Here is a 17,621-nt window from a genome sequence, read left to right as displayed (position 1 = left end):
CAGCACAATTTGATAGCCAGGATGTTTACCTTTCAAAGCACTAGAGGGGCCTGACCCTGCTGGGGACCCCTGCTCAGGGGTGGGGAAGAGACACAAGGGCCTCCTATCTCCCCTCAAGCATCATTTCCATGAGTCGAAACAGTTGATTTGGCTCTTGAAAATGGGGAAGTGGGGAGGTAGGAGTCACTCATTCTCCCATTCTGCAATCCCCAGCAAAATTGAGCCCGCAGAACATTTTGAAAGGTATAAATCCAAGCTGTAAAATGGCACCACATCCCCATAGCAGACTCAGAAATGTGGTATTGTCTACTTTCATTCTGAGTTTCTTTAATCAAACTGGGTTTCCCACATTTCTACAATTGCATTCAAAGGGAAAAAAAATAAAACTGAACTAATTCATAAGTGACACACAAGCAGAATTAGGGAAGAAACTGAATAAGTTACAGTTCCAAACATCTGTATCTCTGCTTGTGATGCTATAATACTGATGCAGTGCCTGCAGAACATCCCATTTAACCATCAGCAGTTCCATGATATTCTCCATCTATAATAACACATACATGGAACTGCCTTATACTGAATCAGACCATCAGTCCATTAAAGCGGTATTGTGTGCTCAGACTGGCTGTAGCTCTCCAGGATCTTAGGCAATGGTCTTTTACATCGCCTGCTGCCTGCAACTTCTAACTGGAGATGCTGGAGATTGAACCTGGGACCTTCAGCCTGCTAAACAGAGGCTCTTCCACCGAGTGTGGTACTGGTGTGTTGGTTACAACAAACATGACAAATGGCAGTCTTCCTGGAGTATTCTGTAATATGATTTTTGTTACTACATTGTCAATCTTATTTTTATTCTGAATGCCAGTGTTTAGGACGTGATATCTTAGTTAAAATAAACTGCTGGAAGTTTACCAGCTTCAAATGGTGAAGCTGTTAAATTCCAGTGTTTGTAGGAACACTGATATTTAGCTTCATGGGTTTAAATTTTCCTCAAACACAGCTTCTATAGTATATACTATATTTTCCCTTTTGATAACTGTTGCAATAGATATATTATTGCATGGGGGTGGGGAGTGATAGAAACTTGTAGTTAAACAGCTTGCAGTTCTCCTTTTAATCTCACACTCATTTATATTACAAACAACCAAGTGTTAAACCATAGTACACCCCCCCTCCAAGAAAAAAAGCAAGGATAAAAAAAGCAAAGGGCAATGAAACTTGGAACGAACATCTTCCCAGGACTGAACAGGGATATTGGTTTTTTATCTCATTATATATGCTAAACTACCTTTCACAAAGTATGGCTATATATCCACAGTATTCCAAGAGAGCCAGTTTGGTTAAGTGCGTGGACTCTTATCTGGAAGAATTGGGTTTCATTCCCCACTCTTCTACTTGCACCTGCTGGAATGGCCTTGGGTTAGCCATTAGCTCTGGCAGAGGTTGTCCTTGGAAGGGCAGCTGCTGTGAGAGCCCTCTCAGCCCCACCCATCTCACAGGGTATCTGTTGTGGGGGGAGAAGATATAGGGGACTGTAAGCCGCTCTGAGTCTCTGATTCAGAGAGAAGGGCGGGATATAAATCTGCAATTCTTCTTCTTCAATGTATTTCTCTTTTAGGATAGTGTATCAGAATAATGGTTTTTGTATTGACATACTGGGTGGCTGGGTGGCTCAGACTGAGCAGGCTGAGGCTAAATCCGGCGAAGACAGAGGTCCTCTGCTTGGGTCGTCGGGGCCCAGGAAGGGAAATCCCCCTACCAGCTTTTGGGGGTGCGCCGCTGATAGCAGCGGACAAGGTCAAAAGCCTGGGGGTACTATTGGAGCCTTCCTTAACGATGGAGGCTCAGATAGCAGCCACTGCCAAGTCCGCATTTTTTCATCTTAGGCGGGCAAGGGAGTTGGCCCCCTTCCTGGAGCGCGATGACCTAGCAACAGTGATCCATGCCACGGTCACCTCGAGGTTGGACTACTGTAATGCTCTCTACATGGGGCTGCCTTTGTGCCGAACCCGAAAGCTGCAGCTAGTGCAGAATGCCGCGGCCCGGTTGTTGTTAGGGCTCCCAAGAAGGGAGCACATCCGGCCGGGACTCCGGGATCTGCACTGGCTGCCGATAGCTTACCGAATCCGGTACAAGGTGCTGGTTATTACCTTTAAAGCCCTATATGGCCTAGGACCTGCCTACCTGAAGGACCGTCTCTCCCCACATGTGCCCCAGAGAGTACTGAGATCAGGAACTCAGAATCTCCTGGTTATCCCCGGGCCAAAGGAAGCCCGCTTAAATCCACAAGGGACCGGGCCTTTTCTATTACGGCCCCCTCCTGGTGGAACCAGCTGCCGGAAGAGGTGAGGGCCCTGCGGGACCTCGCCCAGTTCCGCAGGGCCTGTAAGACACCCTCTTCCGGCTGGCCTATGACTAGCTGTTACAAGAAACAAGAAACTGAGTATAGTTACACTGAATGTCTGCTGTCCCTAATGTTTTAAATGGTCTAATATTTTAAATAGTTTAATGTTTTAAAACTTAAATGTATTATTACTCTAATGTTTTATGCTTAAATGTTATTTATGCCAGATTTCTGTGAGCCGCCCTGAGCCACTTGTTGGGAAGGGCGGGATATAAATAATAAAATAAATAAATAAATAAATAAATAAATAAATAAATAAATAAATAAATACTCAAGCAAGGGATATTGGCTGTTTATCTCATTACATATACTAAACCCTTCCACTATATTTTAATGTATTTTTTTCTAATGGCAAACTAGAATGATGTATATATTTATGTTACATGTTAAAAGGTAAATTAGTTGGACAGGAAAAACTTCTGGGAAATAAATGCCCTCATTTTGACCCAGGCTTATTAGCAATAGAATAACAACAGACATTCTCACATTCTGATATGTTACTGTTTTATTGGTTTCCCACGCTAATGCAATCCAGATCAAAGGTTTTCTGAACTTGTTAATTTTACTATTCTGCTATTAGATTTTAGCTTTGTACCACTTTGCATTCTAAACCACTGCCTACCAGCTATATACCAGCTTAATGTACCTCATTCCTTGTCTGAAGAAGTGTGCTTGCACATGAAAGCTTACATTCTGAATAAAAGTTTGTTGGCTGTAAATAGTCACTATGGATGATTATGCCACAATTATGTTGTGGCTGTTGCCCCACATCTTGTTTTAGTTTGGTTTTTATTTTTACTTGCCTTTCTTTGTCTCTCACTTATCTCTGTATGTTCCTGTGATGCTGTTTGCATCTTTCAGGCACAGACATAAATGAAGACAAGAGCAGAAAGTGTAAGAGGCACAGCAAGGAACAACAGAAGGCTACAACTTTACTGTATCACACCAATGGATCTGCTTGTGATGGTCTCCAGCCTGTAGCTTAAAATGGTATGAAGGTCCCTTGTGAGTGGACTTACAATTAAGTGGAACAGTTTGCCATTTCAAGTAGCAAGATTTTAGAAATGACAGAAGGACTCTCTTTGCTGAGGTACTGATTTCCTTGGATCAGAAATGGAGCCTTTGGCAAGGACTTCACTCATGGACTGGGTGAGAACTGCCCAGTTATTGAAACTGTGCATACTAAGCATCTGTTATGTTAATGAACTAGGTACTTCATTCCCAAGCAGAGCACCTGCCATCCTCCTAGAACAAGGCCTGAACCGGCCACCAAATCTTGTTTTACAAGTCGTCATTTACCACTATCTCATAATCCATCTAGCCCAGTGCTATTTTACTTTGACCAGAAGCAGTACTCCCAGGCCTGAGGCCTACTCTGAGACTGTTTGTTTTAAATTGCAGAATCAGGACATAAAATCATTCCTGACTCTTTGCTACATTCGTTAGCCAGAACACTGGAAGCCAGGAGTAAGTTTATTACTCATAGATGGGTAGAAGGGTCTTGAATTATTCTTCTGATAGCTGTTAGTAAAAAGGCAAGAGAGCTACTTATTCGAGGCTACAATCTCTCACCTTCGCATGAGGTTCTATCTGTAAGTGGATGGAATGTTTCAGCTCCATTTTTTGTCCTATATCCTTCAGCACATCTGCACTTATAGCTTCCCAGAGTGTTCACACACAGTCCTCCAAGACCACAGAAGTCCGAGGCTTCACATTCATCGCTGTCTGCAATGCCCAATACAATTAATTTAATTACAGAGCACTGGTTACTATTATTACTTGTTACAGCAGTGTACAGAGAGTGTCATATACCAAATAGGAAGGCCTCTGTCCTAAGAACATTACAATCTAGATTTTGACAGATTGTGACAGGCCTCAAAGAAGGGAGGGGAGAGTCAGAATAAGAGGTCATGGAGCAAATGCAGTTACAGCTACTTAATGTCTGCTGTTAGATTTGTGTCCAGGGGCACCTAAGAGACCAACAGGAATTTCAAGGCATAAGCTTTTGAGTGTCAAAACTCCCTCTGTCAGACGCAGTCAGTTTCTGCTGGGAAGTGAGCACTATGGAGATAAAGCCAAAGACTCCATAGAAGAGCTGAGTTTTGGAAAGAAAAAAATAGCACCACATAAGCGTTTCATGAAAAAGGGATGGCAAAAGAGAAAGGGAACAGGAAACTTTTAGATAACTGGTGATGGTAATGACAAGAGGAGTGAAAGTCACATGCAGGAACACATCAGGAGATAAGGGCAGAAAGATGGGGTAGCACAAATTTAGCATGGTGTTATGGTTAAGACCAACAAACTGTAACCAGGAGAACTGGATTTGACTTCACACTACCCCACATGAAGCCTGCCTGGTGACCTTGGGCCAGTCACAGTACTCTCAGAATTCTCTCAACCCCACCTACCTCACAAGGTGCCTGTTGTGGAGAGGGGGAAGGAAGGTGATTGTAAGCCAATTTGAGACTCCTTAGGACCAACTCTTCTTCTTCACAAATTCATGGAAAGCATTCAAGTTGAGGACAGAGGCATTTGTGCTTGATTTGAAAGCAGAGGGCAAGCCAGAAAGGAGTTGTGGAGGGACACCACCACACAATCAAAATTTCAGAATTGAATTGGAAAGGCTTAGCTTCATATTCACCACATACCTTCACCAGAAACTCTCTGTCCAGTGTTGGGTAAGTCATTGTCTCTCTCACATAAATTCAGGCCCGTAGCTATGAGGGGGCCTGTGGGGGGCCCTGCCCCTGACTCCTGGGCTGGGCCCCCCAACTCAGGGCCCCCAACCAGCTGCCAGGCCTCTGCCTTCTTCCTCCCCCCATGATTGAAATCCCTGCAGAAGGAGTGGCAGGAGTAGCAGTGGGCCTTCAGCTGGCCAGCTGGGTCTTTAAATCACATATGGAGGCCCTGGGCACATGGAGGCCCGCCAGGCTTGAGGGCTGCTCCTGGTAGCACTTTACACATACACACACACAAATGGAAATAGTATTGGGTAAGTCATTGTCTCTCTCACACAAACTGCATGAACAGATACATGTACTTTGTGTGGGAATCACTATACATAAAGCAGACACATAACAGAGGACAAAACACACTATATATACATAAGTGACTAGGGGTGTACATTTGGATCTGCTTGAAGCAAAAGTCTACCCGAAAAATATGTTACCAGTATTTTTGGATAAATTTCAGCATCCCAAAGGTGTCCAGGTTTTCTTAGGAAAAACACACACACACACTCCTGGATATATTCATTAATTACCATGCAGATCAGAAAACAGCAGACAGGCTGAAGCAGATTGCTGTCTGTTGCGCTTCTACTGCAGTAAGACAGCCTGAGGGTCAGCTGTGCCAGTGGAGAACAGACAGTTCCTGCTGGTTAGGCTTGGGGCTGGCTTCTTATGCATTCTGGTTTAATCCAGGCTGCAAAAGAAGCTAGGCCCAGGATCTGCTGTGCTGCCTCTGCTATGCAGAGAAAGGCAATGGCAAACCACTTCTGTTAGTCTTTTGACTTGAAGACCCTAAGGGATTGGTGCAAGTTGGCTGAAAGTTAGTGGCAGTTTACACACACACATACATGCACACACAAGTGGAAACAAGACCTCAGCCTTTTCCTAACTATTGCTTTAGTTTATTATGCCACGAAAATGTCAGCTACATGAGCATCAACAGGCCCCAAAAGGTCTGGGTATTTTGAACTCCATGATCACTAATGCAGAACAAAATATAAAGAGATAGTTTAAAAACAAACCAGGTGTGCACTCTTCATTTCCTTTTTGAAAAGGAACAGAAATGACAAAAGAAAGAGTAGAAACATATTCTGGTTACTTTGCTTACCTATACAGTGTGTGCCATCATTAGGGATAAATGCACTGTTGTTATTAGATGCTTTGTAGCCTTCAAGACAAACACAATAAAAACTTCCATGTGTATTATGACATGATGCATGCTCTCCACATATCTCACTGGTCCCAATCTGGCATTCATCTTTATCTGGTAACACATTGAAAATATATCACTTAGATTAAAAGGGGGGGCTGGGGGAGCAAAAAAGAACAGGTACCATGACTTACAATTTTTAAGAGAATTCTGACTAGGGTTGCAACATCCAGATTCATTAGTTAACTGCCAATTAGACATTTCCAGTATTCTTCAGATCAGGATTCTGAAGAGGCAGCACAGAAATATTCTGGCTCAATCATAAACGGCTGATCAGTTAAAATGGTGCCCCCAATTAAACAGCCAATGCATTTTATATATAATCTTAATTAATGTATTCATAAAATCATAGGTGGACAGCATCACCTTTCTCATAAAGGACATCGTGCCTCTTCTACAGTGGTGGCTATACTCAGAATTTTGGGGAGCATCTAGGGCAGGGATGTCAAACATGCAACCCGGAGGCCGAATCAGGCCCTCAGAGGGCTCCTATCAGGCCCCCAAGCAACTGACCGTCATCTGCTTCCTTCTCCCTATCTCTTGCTTCCTTCTGCATAACAGCTTGCTTTGCAAGGCTTGCTCAATCACACAGGAGAGCTACTCAGCCAAGCCTCTCTCCCTGGGGAAGGAAGGAAAGAGCCACAGCTTCCTTTGCCCAGTTCCCTGGATCCCATGATAGAAATACAAAGAAAGCACACACAAGTGGAAGACCAATGAGTACTAACAGTTTAAGCATGTTTTAAGTTTTTTTTAAAAAGTACTTAATTGTGTTTGTGTTCTTTATAAAGTTTATACCTCTGCTATCTAATCTTAAATAAGGAAAACACATGGCCTGGCTCACATGGTCTGGCCTGTCAATCCAACATGGCCTGGCCCAACAAGATCTCATTTATGTCAGGTACAGCCCTAATAACGAATGAGTTCAACGCCCCTGATCTGGGGTAAAGGGGGAATTATGCTGCCAAGATGAAAATCCTTGGGGTCTGTGGAAATGCAATACTGGATTCAAATTGGTGTCTGTTGCAACACATGGTTGCTCTAACACTAAAGAAAATACGCCTTTTTCTTTGGAACCGTTGCTTTTGGACCTCTGATTCAGGTCTACCATGGCTAAAGTAATTTCAGGTGCAAGGAATCCTTCCACTGCTGCATATGCCTCTTCCGTCAAAGCAGACCACAATCAGAAGATCGAAACCAATTTTTTTCCCTACACAAATTTATGTCGGATTAAGTCATTATAGCACAATCCTAAACAGAGTTATGCCCTTCTGTAGCCTATGGACTTCAATGGACTTAGAAAAGTGAGGCTGTGCTTGGACTGCATTGTTAATCAAGCAACTAGTACAATTAATTGAGGAGCATCTTTTTCAGCTGGGTGACAACCCTAATTTTGACTGATATAGTACCGAAAAGCATGCAACTGGAATGAGGCTGCTGTTCCAATTAAGGGAGAGAAAGAGAAGGAAGGATAAGCAGACAGAGATTTCACTGCTCCTGCTGCCTGTATAGCACTACCAATTTTAGTTTTTTTGTTTTTTTAAAAAACCAAGAACAATGGACAGCAATAGGAGCTGTCTAAAGATTTACAAAGGGGACTGAAATTTATGTTTGGCTTTTATGTAGGCTTTCAACATATGCTTGACAAAACAGATTTTTTTGCCCCAGCACTTGCTCACAGGGAAAGACTGCAAAAAGCAAGCATAAATTAAGGTAAGTGAATGGCGTGTGCTCATCACTAGGATCATTTATTTAGTTCACAAAGGTACACTGAGAGCCTCTAACATGACTGTCTTTGAAGACCAGCCAACATACCGTGAGTGGTAGGCCAAGTTCTGTCCCATCGCAAAATTACCAAGTGTCCTTTGGGGATGCATGTTCTAATAAATACCGCTAGCCATTTTAGGAGGAGTTACTTTAAAAAGCTCTCTACCCTTCACAGACAGGAAGTGAGGGTTAGAAGAGAACAGAACAAGAAGCTGAGAGTTAGGATAGGCAATTTTGCTGTCTGCTCAACAAAGTTATGGAGGAATTAAACACGTCTTCACAAGCAATGGTGTACCTGTCAATGAGAATGGAATTAAGCAATCACTCCTGCCTTTGGCTCACTCCTGATCTCTTAGTAACATGACACTTGTACCAGGCCTGTGAGCTATTATAATAAACATCCAATATCATTTGCGACAAGGATTACAATGTTATTTTCGTAGGTACAGCTTAGTCAACTGTCATTAAGCACATGCAGTCGTATAAATTTTCACTAACCTTGACAATGAGTCCTTCCATTACCCACAAATCCATAATTGCAGATACAGGCAGGTTTGCCATCTTGTTGCTGACATGTTGCATCAGCATGGCAAGACTGACACACACTGGGAAGGAAATCACCAGTGGCACCTGTAGAAATACAGTTTAATACAGTGCAAATACAGTATAAAATCCTACACATTAAAGTTTGGAAATTAGTTAACACTGGTCAGCAAACACTCTGATCTCACCAAAGTTAAGCATATTTGAAGCATATTAATTTTAATGTGTCACAAACAATGCAATCCTGAACAGTGTCATACCCTTCAAACACCACTTAAGTCAATAGGCTTAGAAGGGTGTAACTCTGATTAGGATGGCACTGTTATGCCCATATTTTTTCCCATTAATACTAAGGGCACTTAAAGTACTTCTGACTGGGCTGAGCCTAATTTAAGGTATGTCTTTTAATTCCAAGACCTGATTTCAAGAACAAATGTACTGCCTAACATATGGGAGGGAGCTTTGGTGCATTATTAAAAAATCCAGATTGGTAGGGGGAAAACCTGATCAGCAAAATAAACCAAAGTTCATGACCCAGGAAATATCACTGGATAATCTAGACTTGTACAGCAAATTGCCTGCTTGCTTAGAGAAATGAGAACAGCCTCTAAAACAAAGCAGATAGGGTAGGTAGGTTTTGTTTTGTAAAATGGATGGAACTGGGATTTTTTTTCTTCTTCTAGGCTGTAGCCTTGTGACAAATAGGCCCTTGTGAACAGGTGAACTAGCACATTTCTTTTGTGTAGATCAGGGGTGGCAAAACTGTGACTCTTTCACTCATACTGTGTGGCTCTTGGAGGTCATGAAAGAATTTAAGGTTCTCAAGACCCATAGATAGGTGATTATTTCTGCCATGTGTAAAGCAGGGAAGGAGGGGGATAGGCAGGCTTTCAAGCTCTTCTCCTCCACCATAGAGGTCGCCCAGAAACCTAGAGTGGGAAAAGAGAATGCAAGAGCTGAGGGGGCCACTGGAAGGAGGGACAGACTTAAAGAGGGCATTAAGGGGTTCCCCCTTTGTTTCATAACTCTTGTAGGAGCTGTATTTACTAACCTTGGTGTCAAGACAAAGAGAGATGCATAATGATGCAAACGGTGGCCAGTGATTTATATGGTACATGTGTGTTTCCTTCTCCCATTGGTACCAAAAATAATTCCCTAACCTTTCTCTATGCTAGTCTTATGGGGACTGCTATTCCCAGCTTTTGTTTTTTTTTAAAGTCTCCTTCTAGCATGGTTGTGTTGTAAAGTGCATGCATATGTATTTTATCTTCCTGTGCAAAAAAATATTAAGAGCTTTAATAAATACATGTGTGTAATACTTGTTAATGTCTTGTAGCTCTTATACAGTTGACATTTATTCTTTGTGGTTCTAATGTTAAGTAAGTTTGGCCACCCCGATGTAGATAATTTGTAAAGCCCAATCTTTGCGGAATAAAACCAATGGATTCAATATTTTGTATTCATTCGTTTATTTAGAAAATGTATATGCCTCTTTTTCAGATATCTGCTCAAGGAGACTGACAAAGTAAAAACAACAATAACGTCATAAAAAGAAAATGTTATGTTGACATTAAAATAAGTTATTAAAAATAAGCCAGATACACCTCATTAAACAGCTTAAAAATGTTATATACAGAAGAGCTCTCAGACTGGAAGCAGAAAATGAAAACTGCATAAAAAGATGGAACACTTCAACTATAAACCTGGGAGCCTGGCTTATCTTCTTTTCCAGCTTTATGTAATTTCTAATGCTCTTCTGTGCTTTCACACACACAGTCCCTATAAATGGAACACCCACACAGCAGGCAAAAGGCTTAGAGAAACTTTCCTGGATATGACAACTTTCTGTTCTCAGGAAAACCCAGCCATAATGAGTGTCATCTATACAAAAAGAACCAGACTGCCATACAATTTGTGCAGAAGAAATTTACAGAGGCTGTACCCTAATTTCACTAGTAAAAAATTAGGTTTGTTCTGTGGTTTGCTGTCATAGGAGACAAAACCGTTTTATTTTTATCTCTCTGTCATTAACTGATGCTTTTCACTGTCACAGTAAAAATGAGATATGAATGTTATAAATAACTTATCAAATTCCTTTCCATTTTACCACAAGCACCAGTTTTCTCACAGAAAAATAAACATTACAGCAGCAGCACATATTTGCTTTGAATTCTTGAAACCACACTGTATCCTAATAGTGTTCTTGCTAGTCCTTGCAGGTTCTCCACCATACAACTGGACTCAGCCTGGCTGGCACCACACAGCTCAACCCAGTCTAGTGCCTGGCATCTAGGGTTGCCAGGTCTGGCTTAGGAAATACCTGGGAACTTTGGGGGTGGAGCCAGGAGCAAGGTTGTGACAAGCACTACTGAACTCCAAAGGGAGTTCTAGCCATCACATTTTAAAGGACTGTGCTCCTTTTAAATGCCTTCCCTTCACTGGAAATAATGGAGGGTGAGGCACCTTCTTTTAGGGCTCACAGAACTGTGAGGGGCCTCCCAAACAGGGGATCCCCTGCCCCCAATTGAGGATTGGCATTGCATAATTAGGCCAAACTTTTCTATGGAAATGCTGCCAGGAAGGGAAGAAAAATAAGCTTAAGATGGAGCAGATCAAGGTTGGTAGGCTGATGGAAAACAAAGAGAGAAAGAAGAAATGGGGGAGGCTATAGTGGCCTTCAGGGAAAGGAACAAGGAAAATGAAATGCTTTCCGTAAGTCTTTGTGGGTCCCTTGCTTGTAATAACTAAGAACAAAATCCTGAATTTTAAAACACAGTGGACACTTGTTCCCTTTAGAGGAATGGGGGGAGGGGTTTTAACACCAAGAAATGTTCAAATATGTATTTAAGAAATGCACATACTATCAGGGCCTTTTTTTGAAGAAAAAGCCCAGCAGGAACTCATTTTCATATTAGACCACACCCCCTGGCATCACCATTGTTTAGCATACAAAAAGCCCAATAGAAGCTAATTTGCATATTAGGCCACACCCTCTGGTGCCAAGCCAGCCGGAACTGCATTCCTGCTCAAAAAAAAGCCCTGCATATTATTATTAGTTTATCTGAGGAGAAAGCTATACAATGCAATATAGTGGAAGTGCGCATTTTGATTAATACAGCCATGGCTCCCAAAGTGCAAAACAGGCCTCCGTGGAGAAATGTGGACTATTATCTGGGGAATTGCTGACTACAGAGCCAGCAAAGCAGCATTGAATCTGCGAAGCAGATAAATATTTTTCTACAACTGGGGACACAGGGATGACACCATTTTCCTGTGGGAGAGACCCTGGGACGTGAACATGGCTGGCCAAAATTTTAAAATAGTGTCACCACATCTCCATGCCAGAAAAAGGCTACACCCACAGTACTTCTATCTATTTATGTAACATTTAAAGACATAGAATCTCTGTTTGCTGAAAAATAATAATACTACCAAGCTTATAGGAACACCATGAACAAGTGAAGATTACTAAATCCTGGGTAAGTTTCAGGATGTCAAGAAGATCTTGACCTACAAAAAGTATCCGGCACTTCAAAGGAGTGTTTAAATTTGGACTATGCATATGTGGCATAACAAATTAACCTCTGAGATTCGAGGAAGTCAGCAAAGAGAACCCCTTTATTAATATATTTTGAATGTTTTAAAGAGAGATAGTTGTATACTGAAACAGCAAAAATTCTAAATTAAGGCATGTCTTAAAATTCTGTCTACATATCTGACAAACTAAGTTACAAACTGGGCTCCATGTATCTACATTTTGTTTTGGTCTTTCTTGACAGTGAGCTCAAAGGATGTAGCCAAGCAGAACTTTGACAGGTGCAACTTTCTCAAAAATTTGCTACTTAGCAGGACTTTTTTTTCTCAGCAGGAACTCTTTTGCATATTAGGCCACACGCCCCTGAAGTAGCCAACCCTCCAAGAGAAGAAGAAGAAGAAGATATTGGATTTATATCCCGCCTTCCACTCTGAATCTCAGAGCAGCTCACAATCTCCTTTATCTTCCTCCCCCACAACCGACACCCTGTGAGGTGGGTGGGGCTGAGAGGACTCTCACAGCAGCTGCCCTTTCAAGGACAAGCTCTGCCCGAGCTATGGCTGACCCAAGGCCATTCCAGCAGGTGCAAGTGGAGGAGTGGGGAATCAAACCCAGTTCTCTCAGATAAGAATCCATACACTTAACCATTACACCAAACTGGCTACAATAGGCCCTGTAATAAGAGCCCTGTAAACTCTTGGAAGACTGGCTACATCATGGAGGTGTGGCCTAATATGCAAAGAAGCTCCTGCTACAAAAAAAAGCCCTGCTACTTAGGCATCTGATGGTTTTTTTGTATGATTCACTAATAAAAGGCATCATGTTCCCCCAGCACATTGTTGCTTAATACAAATTTTGTTATTTGTAACTATTCAGGCTTGTTGTGCTTGGCCAGCTCTCCCCGTGTTGTTTGGGGCAGGGCTGGAGAGCTGGCATCTGTAGATTGTTTGTTCTGTGGCAGGGAAGCTGGCACCTGGGTGAGAGACCCAGAGCCAGCATGCTTGTTGTGCTTGTCCAGCTCTCCCCATGTGTTGTTTGAGGCAAGGCTGGAGAGCTGGCATCTGGGTTTGCTGCAGCCAGGGATGCAGAGCAGACCTTGAGGAGATTGTGTTTTGTGTGGCAGTGACGTTGGCAACTGGGTTTATATTGGTTCCAGGCCTGCAGGGTTCATAGAGTAGATAGAGGGATGTAGTGCATTTGGGTCCTATAGAGATTCTCTGGTGTGAAGTTAGGTTTGGCTTTGGGTGCCCCAGGAATTGGACCCCCTGGTCCAATTTTTCTTTTTTTTGGCCTAGTGGGTTTTGTGTGGGACAGTGCCCTGAAGCTGCACAGCAGTTTGGGGGGCTCTCCTCAAAACCTCCTGCTCCCCAGAGCCACTTTTCCCACGACAATTACAGTAAGAAAGTGGCTCTAATTGTTTTTTTCTCACCATTGGGAGCAGTGTTCCTTTTGGGGTGCCCACAGATGGGTGCAGTCTTTTTGTGCCAGGGGGGTTTCATGCTGGAGAGTCCCCTGAAGCTGCCCTGCAGTTTTGGGGCCTCTCCCTCAAATTCCCCTCTGGCCAGAGCCACTTTCCCCACAGCAATTATAGTGGAGGAAGTGGCTAATTGGGCTTTCCCCATCATTGTTGGCAATGGGCCTTTTGGGGAGCCCAAAGACAGGGACCCCCTGGCCCAAACTTTTTGGGACTTGGGGGTTTTGTAGGGGAGAGTCCCCTGAGGGTTCCCTGCAGTTTTTGGGGCTCTCGCTCAAACCCTCTGCCCCCCAGTAGCCTCTAATTATGCCATATGTTGCCATTGATTTCAATGGCCCATAGGGTATAATGGGGCCATATATTCAGAAATAGCCGCGCATCTACCGTATATGCGGCTATTCCGACTATGGCATTCAGAAATATACGGGATTCCGTATTTTCCCCCCGTATACTTCCGAATCTGCGTACTTCCGAATTATTATTTTTTTGCACATTCCTAATCTGCGCCACGGGGCTCATACGTGACCATATAACTTATCAGTATTTTAAAACAAAATGACATTTAAGAACTTTGAAGTGTCATAATTTTATTAATATTCAGCAGATTGTCAAAAAGTATATATTCAGGTGGGCAGCCATGTTAGTCTGAAGCAACAGAACAATGTTGGAGCCCAGTGGATCCTTTAAAACCAACAAAGTTTAATTCTATATAAGCTTTCTTGTGCATGCACATTTCATCCGATACCAGATCATGAATATAGTCTCTGGAAATTTCTGATTTTTTAATATAAAGTTTTAAACCAGAAATGGGATATAATAAAGGCCTGCATGTGCCAAAAAGATAAGGTACAAAGGTATGATGCTGCAATATCAAGGCCATTTTTTCTCTGATTCAGCCATTTAAAGTTGTGTCCCCCTCCTGAAACATAGCCAAATTACACTTCTTTTGCATGCAGATTCTCTGTGCCAAATTGTCTGGATTTTATATAAAACAACATAGTGTTGTTTAGATTCTGGAGATGCTCCCAGAAGACCACAATGTTGAAGGAGACACCTGCACACAGAAATGTGTACTTCTTGGAAAAGCTGCAGAAGAATTATATTGCAAAACAGACTAGCATAGAGAAAACAGGAAAAGGAAAGGAGAAATCTACATTACCAAACGGTTGTGTGACAGATCTGATAAGGCACATATCCAAAGCCACACAACACAGCTTGGTCACCTCTTAGCATGCCTTAACTATCTTTTGCTACTCAGAACAATATATCACAAAATAAAAACCAACCTTAAAAGCAGAGCAAAACATAGTAAAAAGGTAAACTAATCTGCCTCCCTTGCTGCCTTAAAGTTGCTGAAGAATATTAGTACATTATAAAGCTGCAGGGAGTAGTTGTTGTGGATTCGATCTTCCATAAGGTAGGTATGGTCTAGAAATAACAAAATTGTGCCAGTGTGGTGTGGCGGATATGGAATGAGGAGACCCACTTTCAAATGCCTTCTAGCAATGAAACTTACTGGGTGGCCTTGGACCAGTTATTCCCTGTCAACCTAGCCTACCTCAAACAGTTGTAAGGAGAAAATGTCTCAAGGTTGCCACTTCTTTTTCCAAGGAGCTTCTCTGGTTCACCTGCACAACAACCACAGGTTATGCTGCAAGGTCCCAGCTGGCCCAGAGTTTCCTTCCTGTCCATTCCTGAGGTGGAGCCAAAACACAGGCTTGGAGCTCCCTACATTAGTTATACCAGATGCATGCTGTGGGCTGGGTGTACACAGTGTTATGTGCAGGCACTCTGTACGGGCCTAGAGACACTAGTATTCCATCTTCATCCACCAACATTATTATATCTCATCCACTTCAGGGCTAAATGCTGGTATTAAATGATTTCCAGGACTGAATGTTGGATATGGTATTGGCCTCACACTAAAGCAATCATCCCAACTGCTAGACCAGGGGTAGTCATACTGTGGCTCAGGAGTCACATGTAGCTCTTTCACACATATTGTGTGTCTCAGCCAGATGGGAGAAGGCATTTATCTCTTTAAATCACTTTCCCAAGCCAAGCCAGCTAGTGGCTTGGGGGATGCATTTAAAGTTACTTTCTTTCCACCTCTCCCTCCCTCCTCCATTTATTTTCCTCCCTCCATTCCTCTCAAACATCTGACATTTATATCTGGCGGCTCTCAAACATCTGACTTTATTCTACCTGGCTCTTATGTTAAGCAAGTTTGCCCACTCCTGTGCTAGACTGTCTTGTGCAGACGGAAAAACTCATTTGCAAATGTTTACCACAGGGCAAAAATATAGCAACCAACGTCCAATCCTGACCGCATCCACAAGTTCCTGCACTTTGCGCTCAAGGAAATCATTCTCAGATGGATATTTCCCAAGGCAACGGCAATCCAAGTGATGAATTATTGCGGATCGAACCTCACGAAATTCTTCCTTGCTGCGAAGTGGCCTCTCTAGGTTGGCACTTACCCCACTTCTTATCTTCCTCTGGCGCCTGGGAGAGTAAAGGGGACGCCAGCAAGAGCAGCAGCAAAACTAAAAACAGAAAAGGAGAGCGCCGTCGGCGAGACAGCAGGCTCATGGCGGTTCCCGCGCTGCTACGAGCTTGAGGTTTGAGGCTGGCCCCAGGCTAGCACCCACCTTTCCCGCCCCCAAGAGATCCCGCTATCTGTGGGACCAGGCGGGAGGGGCGCGCGACAGCCACGCCTTTGCTACTCGGTAAACCGCTTCTCTTTCCGATCCTCTTTCTTGTGTTTGCCCGCCTTGAGGGGCGGCTTCGTCTTTCGAGGGGCCGCGCCGCAGGCAATTTTCAGCCCCGTTTTAACGTAGGAAGTGGCCTTATTGTACGCTGCAATCCCAGCAGATGGCAACAGATAGAATCAGGTGGGTAGCCGTGCTGGCCTGAAGCAGCAGAATAAAGTTTGAGTCCAGTGGCACCTTTTTAAGACCAGTAAAAGTTTCAAAGTATGAGCTGTCGCGTGCAAGTTTATACGCAGATTAGACCTTTGTTGGTCTTAAAAAGGTGCCCCTGGACTCAAACTTTGTTTAGATTGAAATGTTGGCAACCCCCTACAGCTCAGAAGAGCCTTCTCGCCTGCTGTGTGCGTTTTTCACTCCCTGCAGTTTTCTTTCCTGAGCTTCTAAACAGTGAGCACTGTTGGCCACTGTGGGCTTTTAAAAAATTTTTTTATGCAAATCAAAAATTAATGCAATAAAAAAATGCTGAACCAGTTGCTTACAGGGCAAGCAAATGCAGTTACTCTAGTCGAAGCCAATTGAGATTAAATTTGCATAGGATCGCACTGTTCACTCTCAGGATGGACCTTGTATTTATATAGGATATTTACAGAGTTACCAGCCCCTGTTTGTGAAATTTATGGAGATTTAGGAGTGGAGCCAGGGGAGGGCAATGTTTGGGGAGGGGAGGGACCGGACCTCAGTGGATATAATGCCATAGAATCCACCCTCCAAAGTAGCCATTTCAGCCAGGGGAACTGATCTCTTGTTTGGAGATCCGTTGTGATTCTGGAAGATCTCCAGTGCCCACCTGGAGGTGGGCAACTCTAGGAGCAGCAATAATTGCCATTATCTGGATAAGCAGCAGAAGAGGGTGGGGGAGAGCAGCAATGCCCTGATCTTTTGCAACTGTGAACATGCTTTGGCACAGTCGCATGATAACTCTCATACACCTCTCACTCTTTGCTCCCCCACAAACACCAGAAATTCTTGCAGAAAGCTATCAGCTGTAGGACTAGAGGGACGTGGGAAGGATGTTCCCTTGGTGCTGGGCAGTATGCAGGGGAGGGGTGGCTCAGCACTTCTTGGCACATTTCAGTACAGAAAATAAATAACCTGCCTAAGAATGTTTTTCTTGATACTCTCTCTTTTAAAAAATCTTCCATAATGGGGCAAAACAGATGGTCTTATAGCCTATAGGAACATTTCAGTTCC

The 17,621-nt window shown here is 43.2% G+C and overlaps 1 protein-coding gene across 1 annotated transcript in view; it reads right to left on the bottom strand.

The window, feature by feature from the left end:
• SUSD1 (sushi domain containing 1) overlaps window positions 1-16,291 on the bottom strand; it is an 80,142-nt gene extending 63,851 nt beyond the window's left edge. The window contains exons 1-4 of the mRNA XM_060237144.1: window positions 16,140-16,291; window positions 8,606-8,737; window positions 6,242-6,397; window positions 3,977-4,129 (exon numbers count right to left, since the gene is read on the bottom strand). Of these exons, the coding sequence (XP_060093127.1) occupies window positions 3,977-4,129; window positions 6,242-6,397; window positions 8,606-8,737; window positions 16,140-16,251 (553 nt within the window). The 5' untranslated portion in view covers window positions 16,252-16,291. The remainder of the gene's footprint in view (window positions 1-3,976; window positions 4,130-6,241; window positions 6,398-8,605; window positions 8,738-16,139) is intronic.
• Between the last annotated feature and the right edge of the window lie 1,330 nt (window positions 16,292-17,621).

The sequence above is a fragment of the Heteronotia binoei genome, chromosome 4, assembly GCF_032191835.1.
Source record: "Heteronotia binoei isolate CCM8104 ecotype False Entrance Well chromosome 4, APGP_CSIRO_Hbin_v1, whole genome shotgun sequence".
Taxonomy (NCBI): Eukaryota; Metazoa; Chordata; class Lepidosauria; order Squamata; family Gekkonidae; genus Heteronotia; species Heteronotia binoei.
This window is presented reverse-complemented; position numbering and strand designations above follow the sequence as displayed.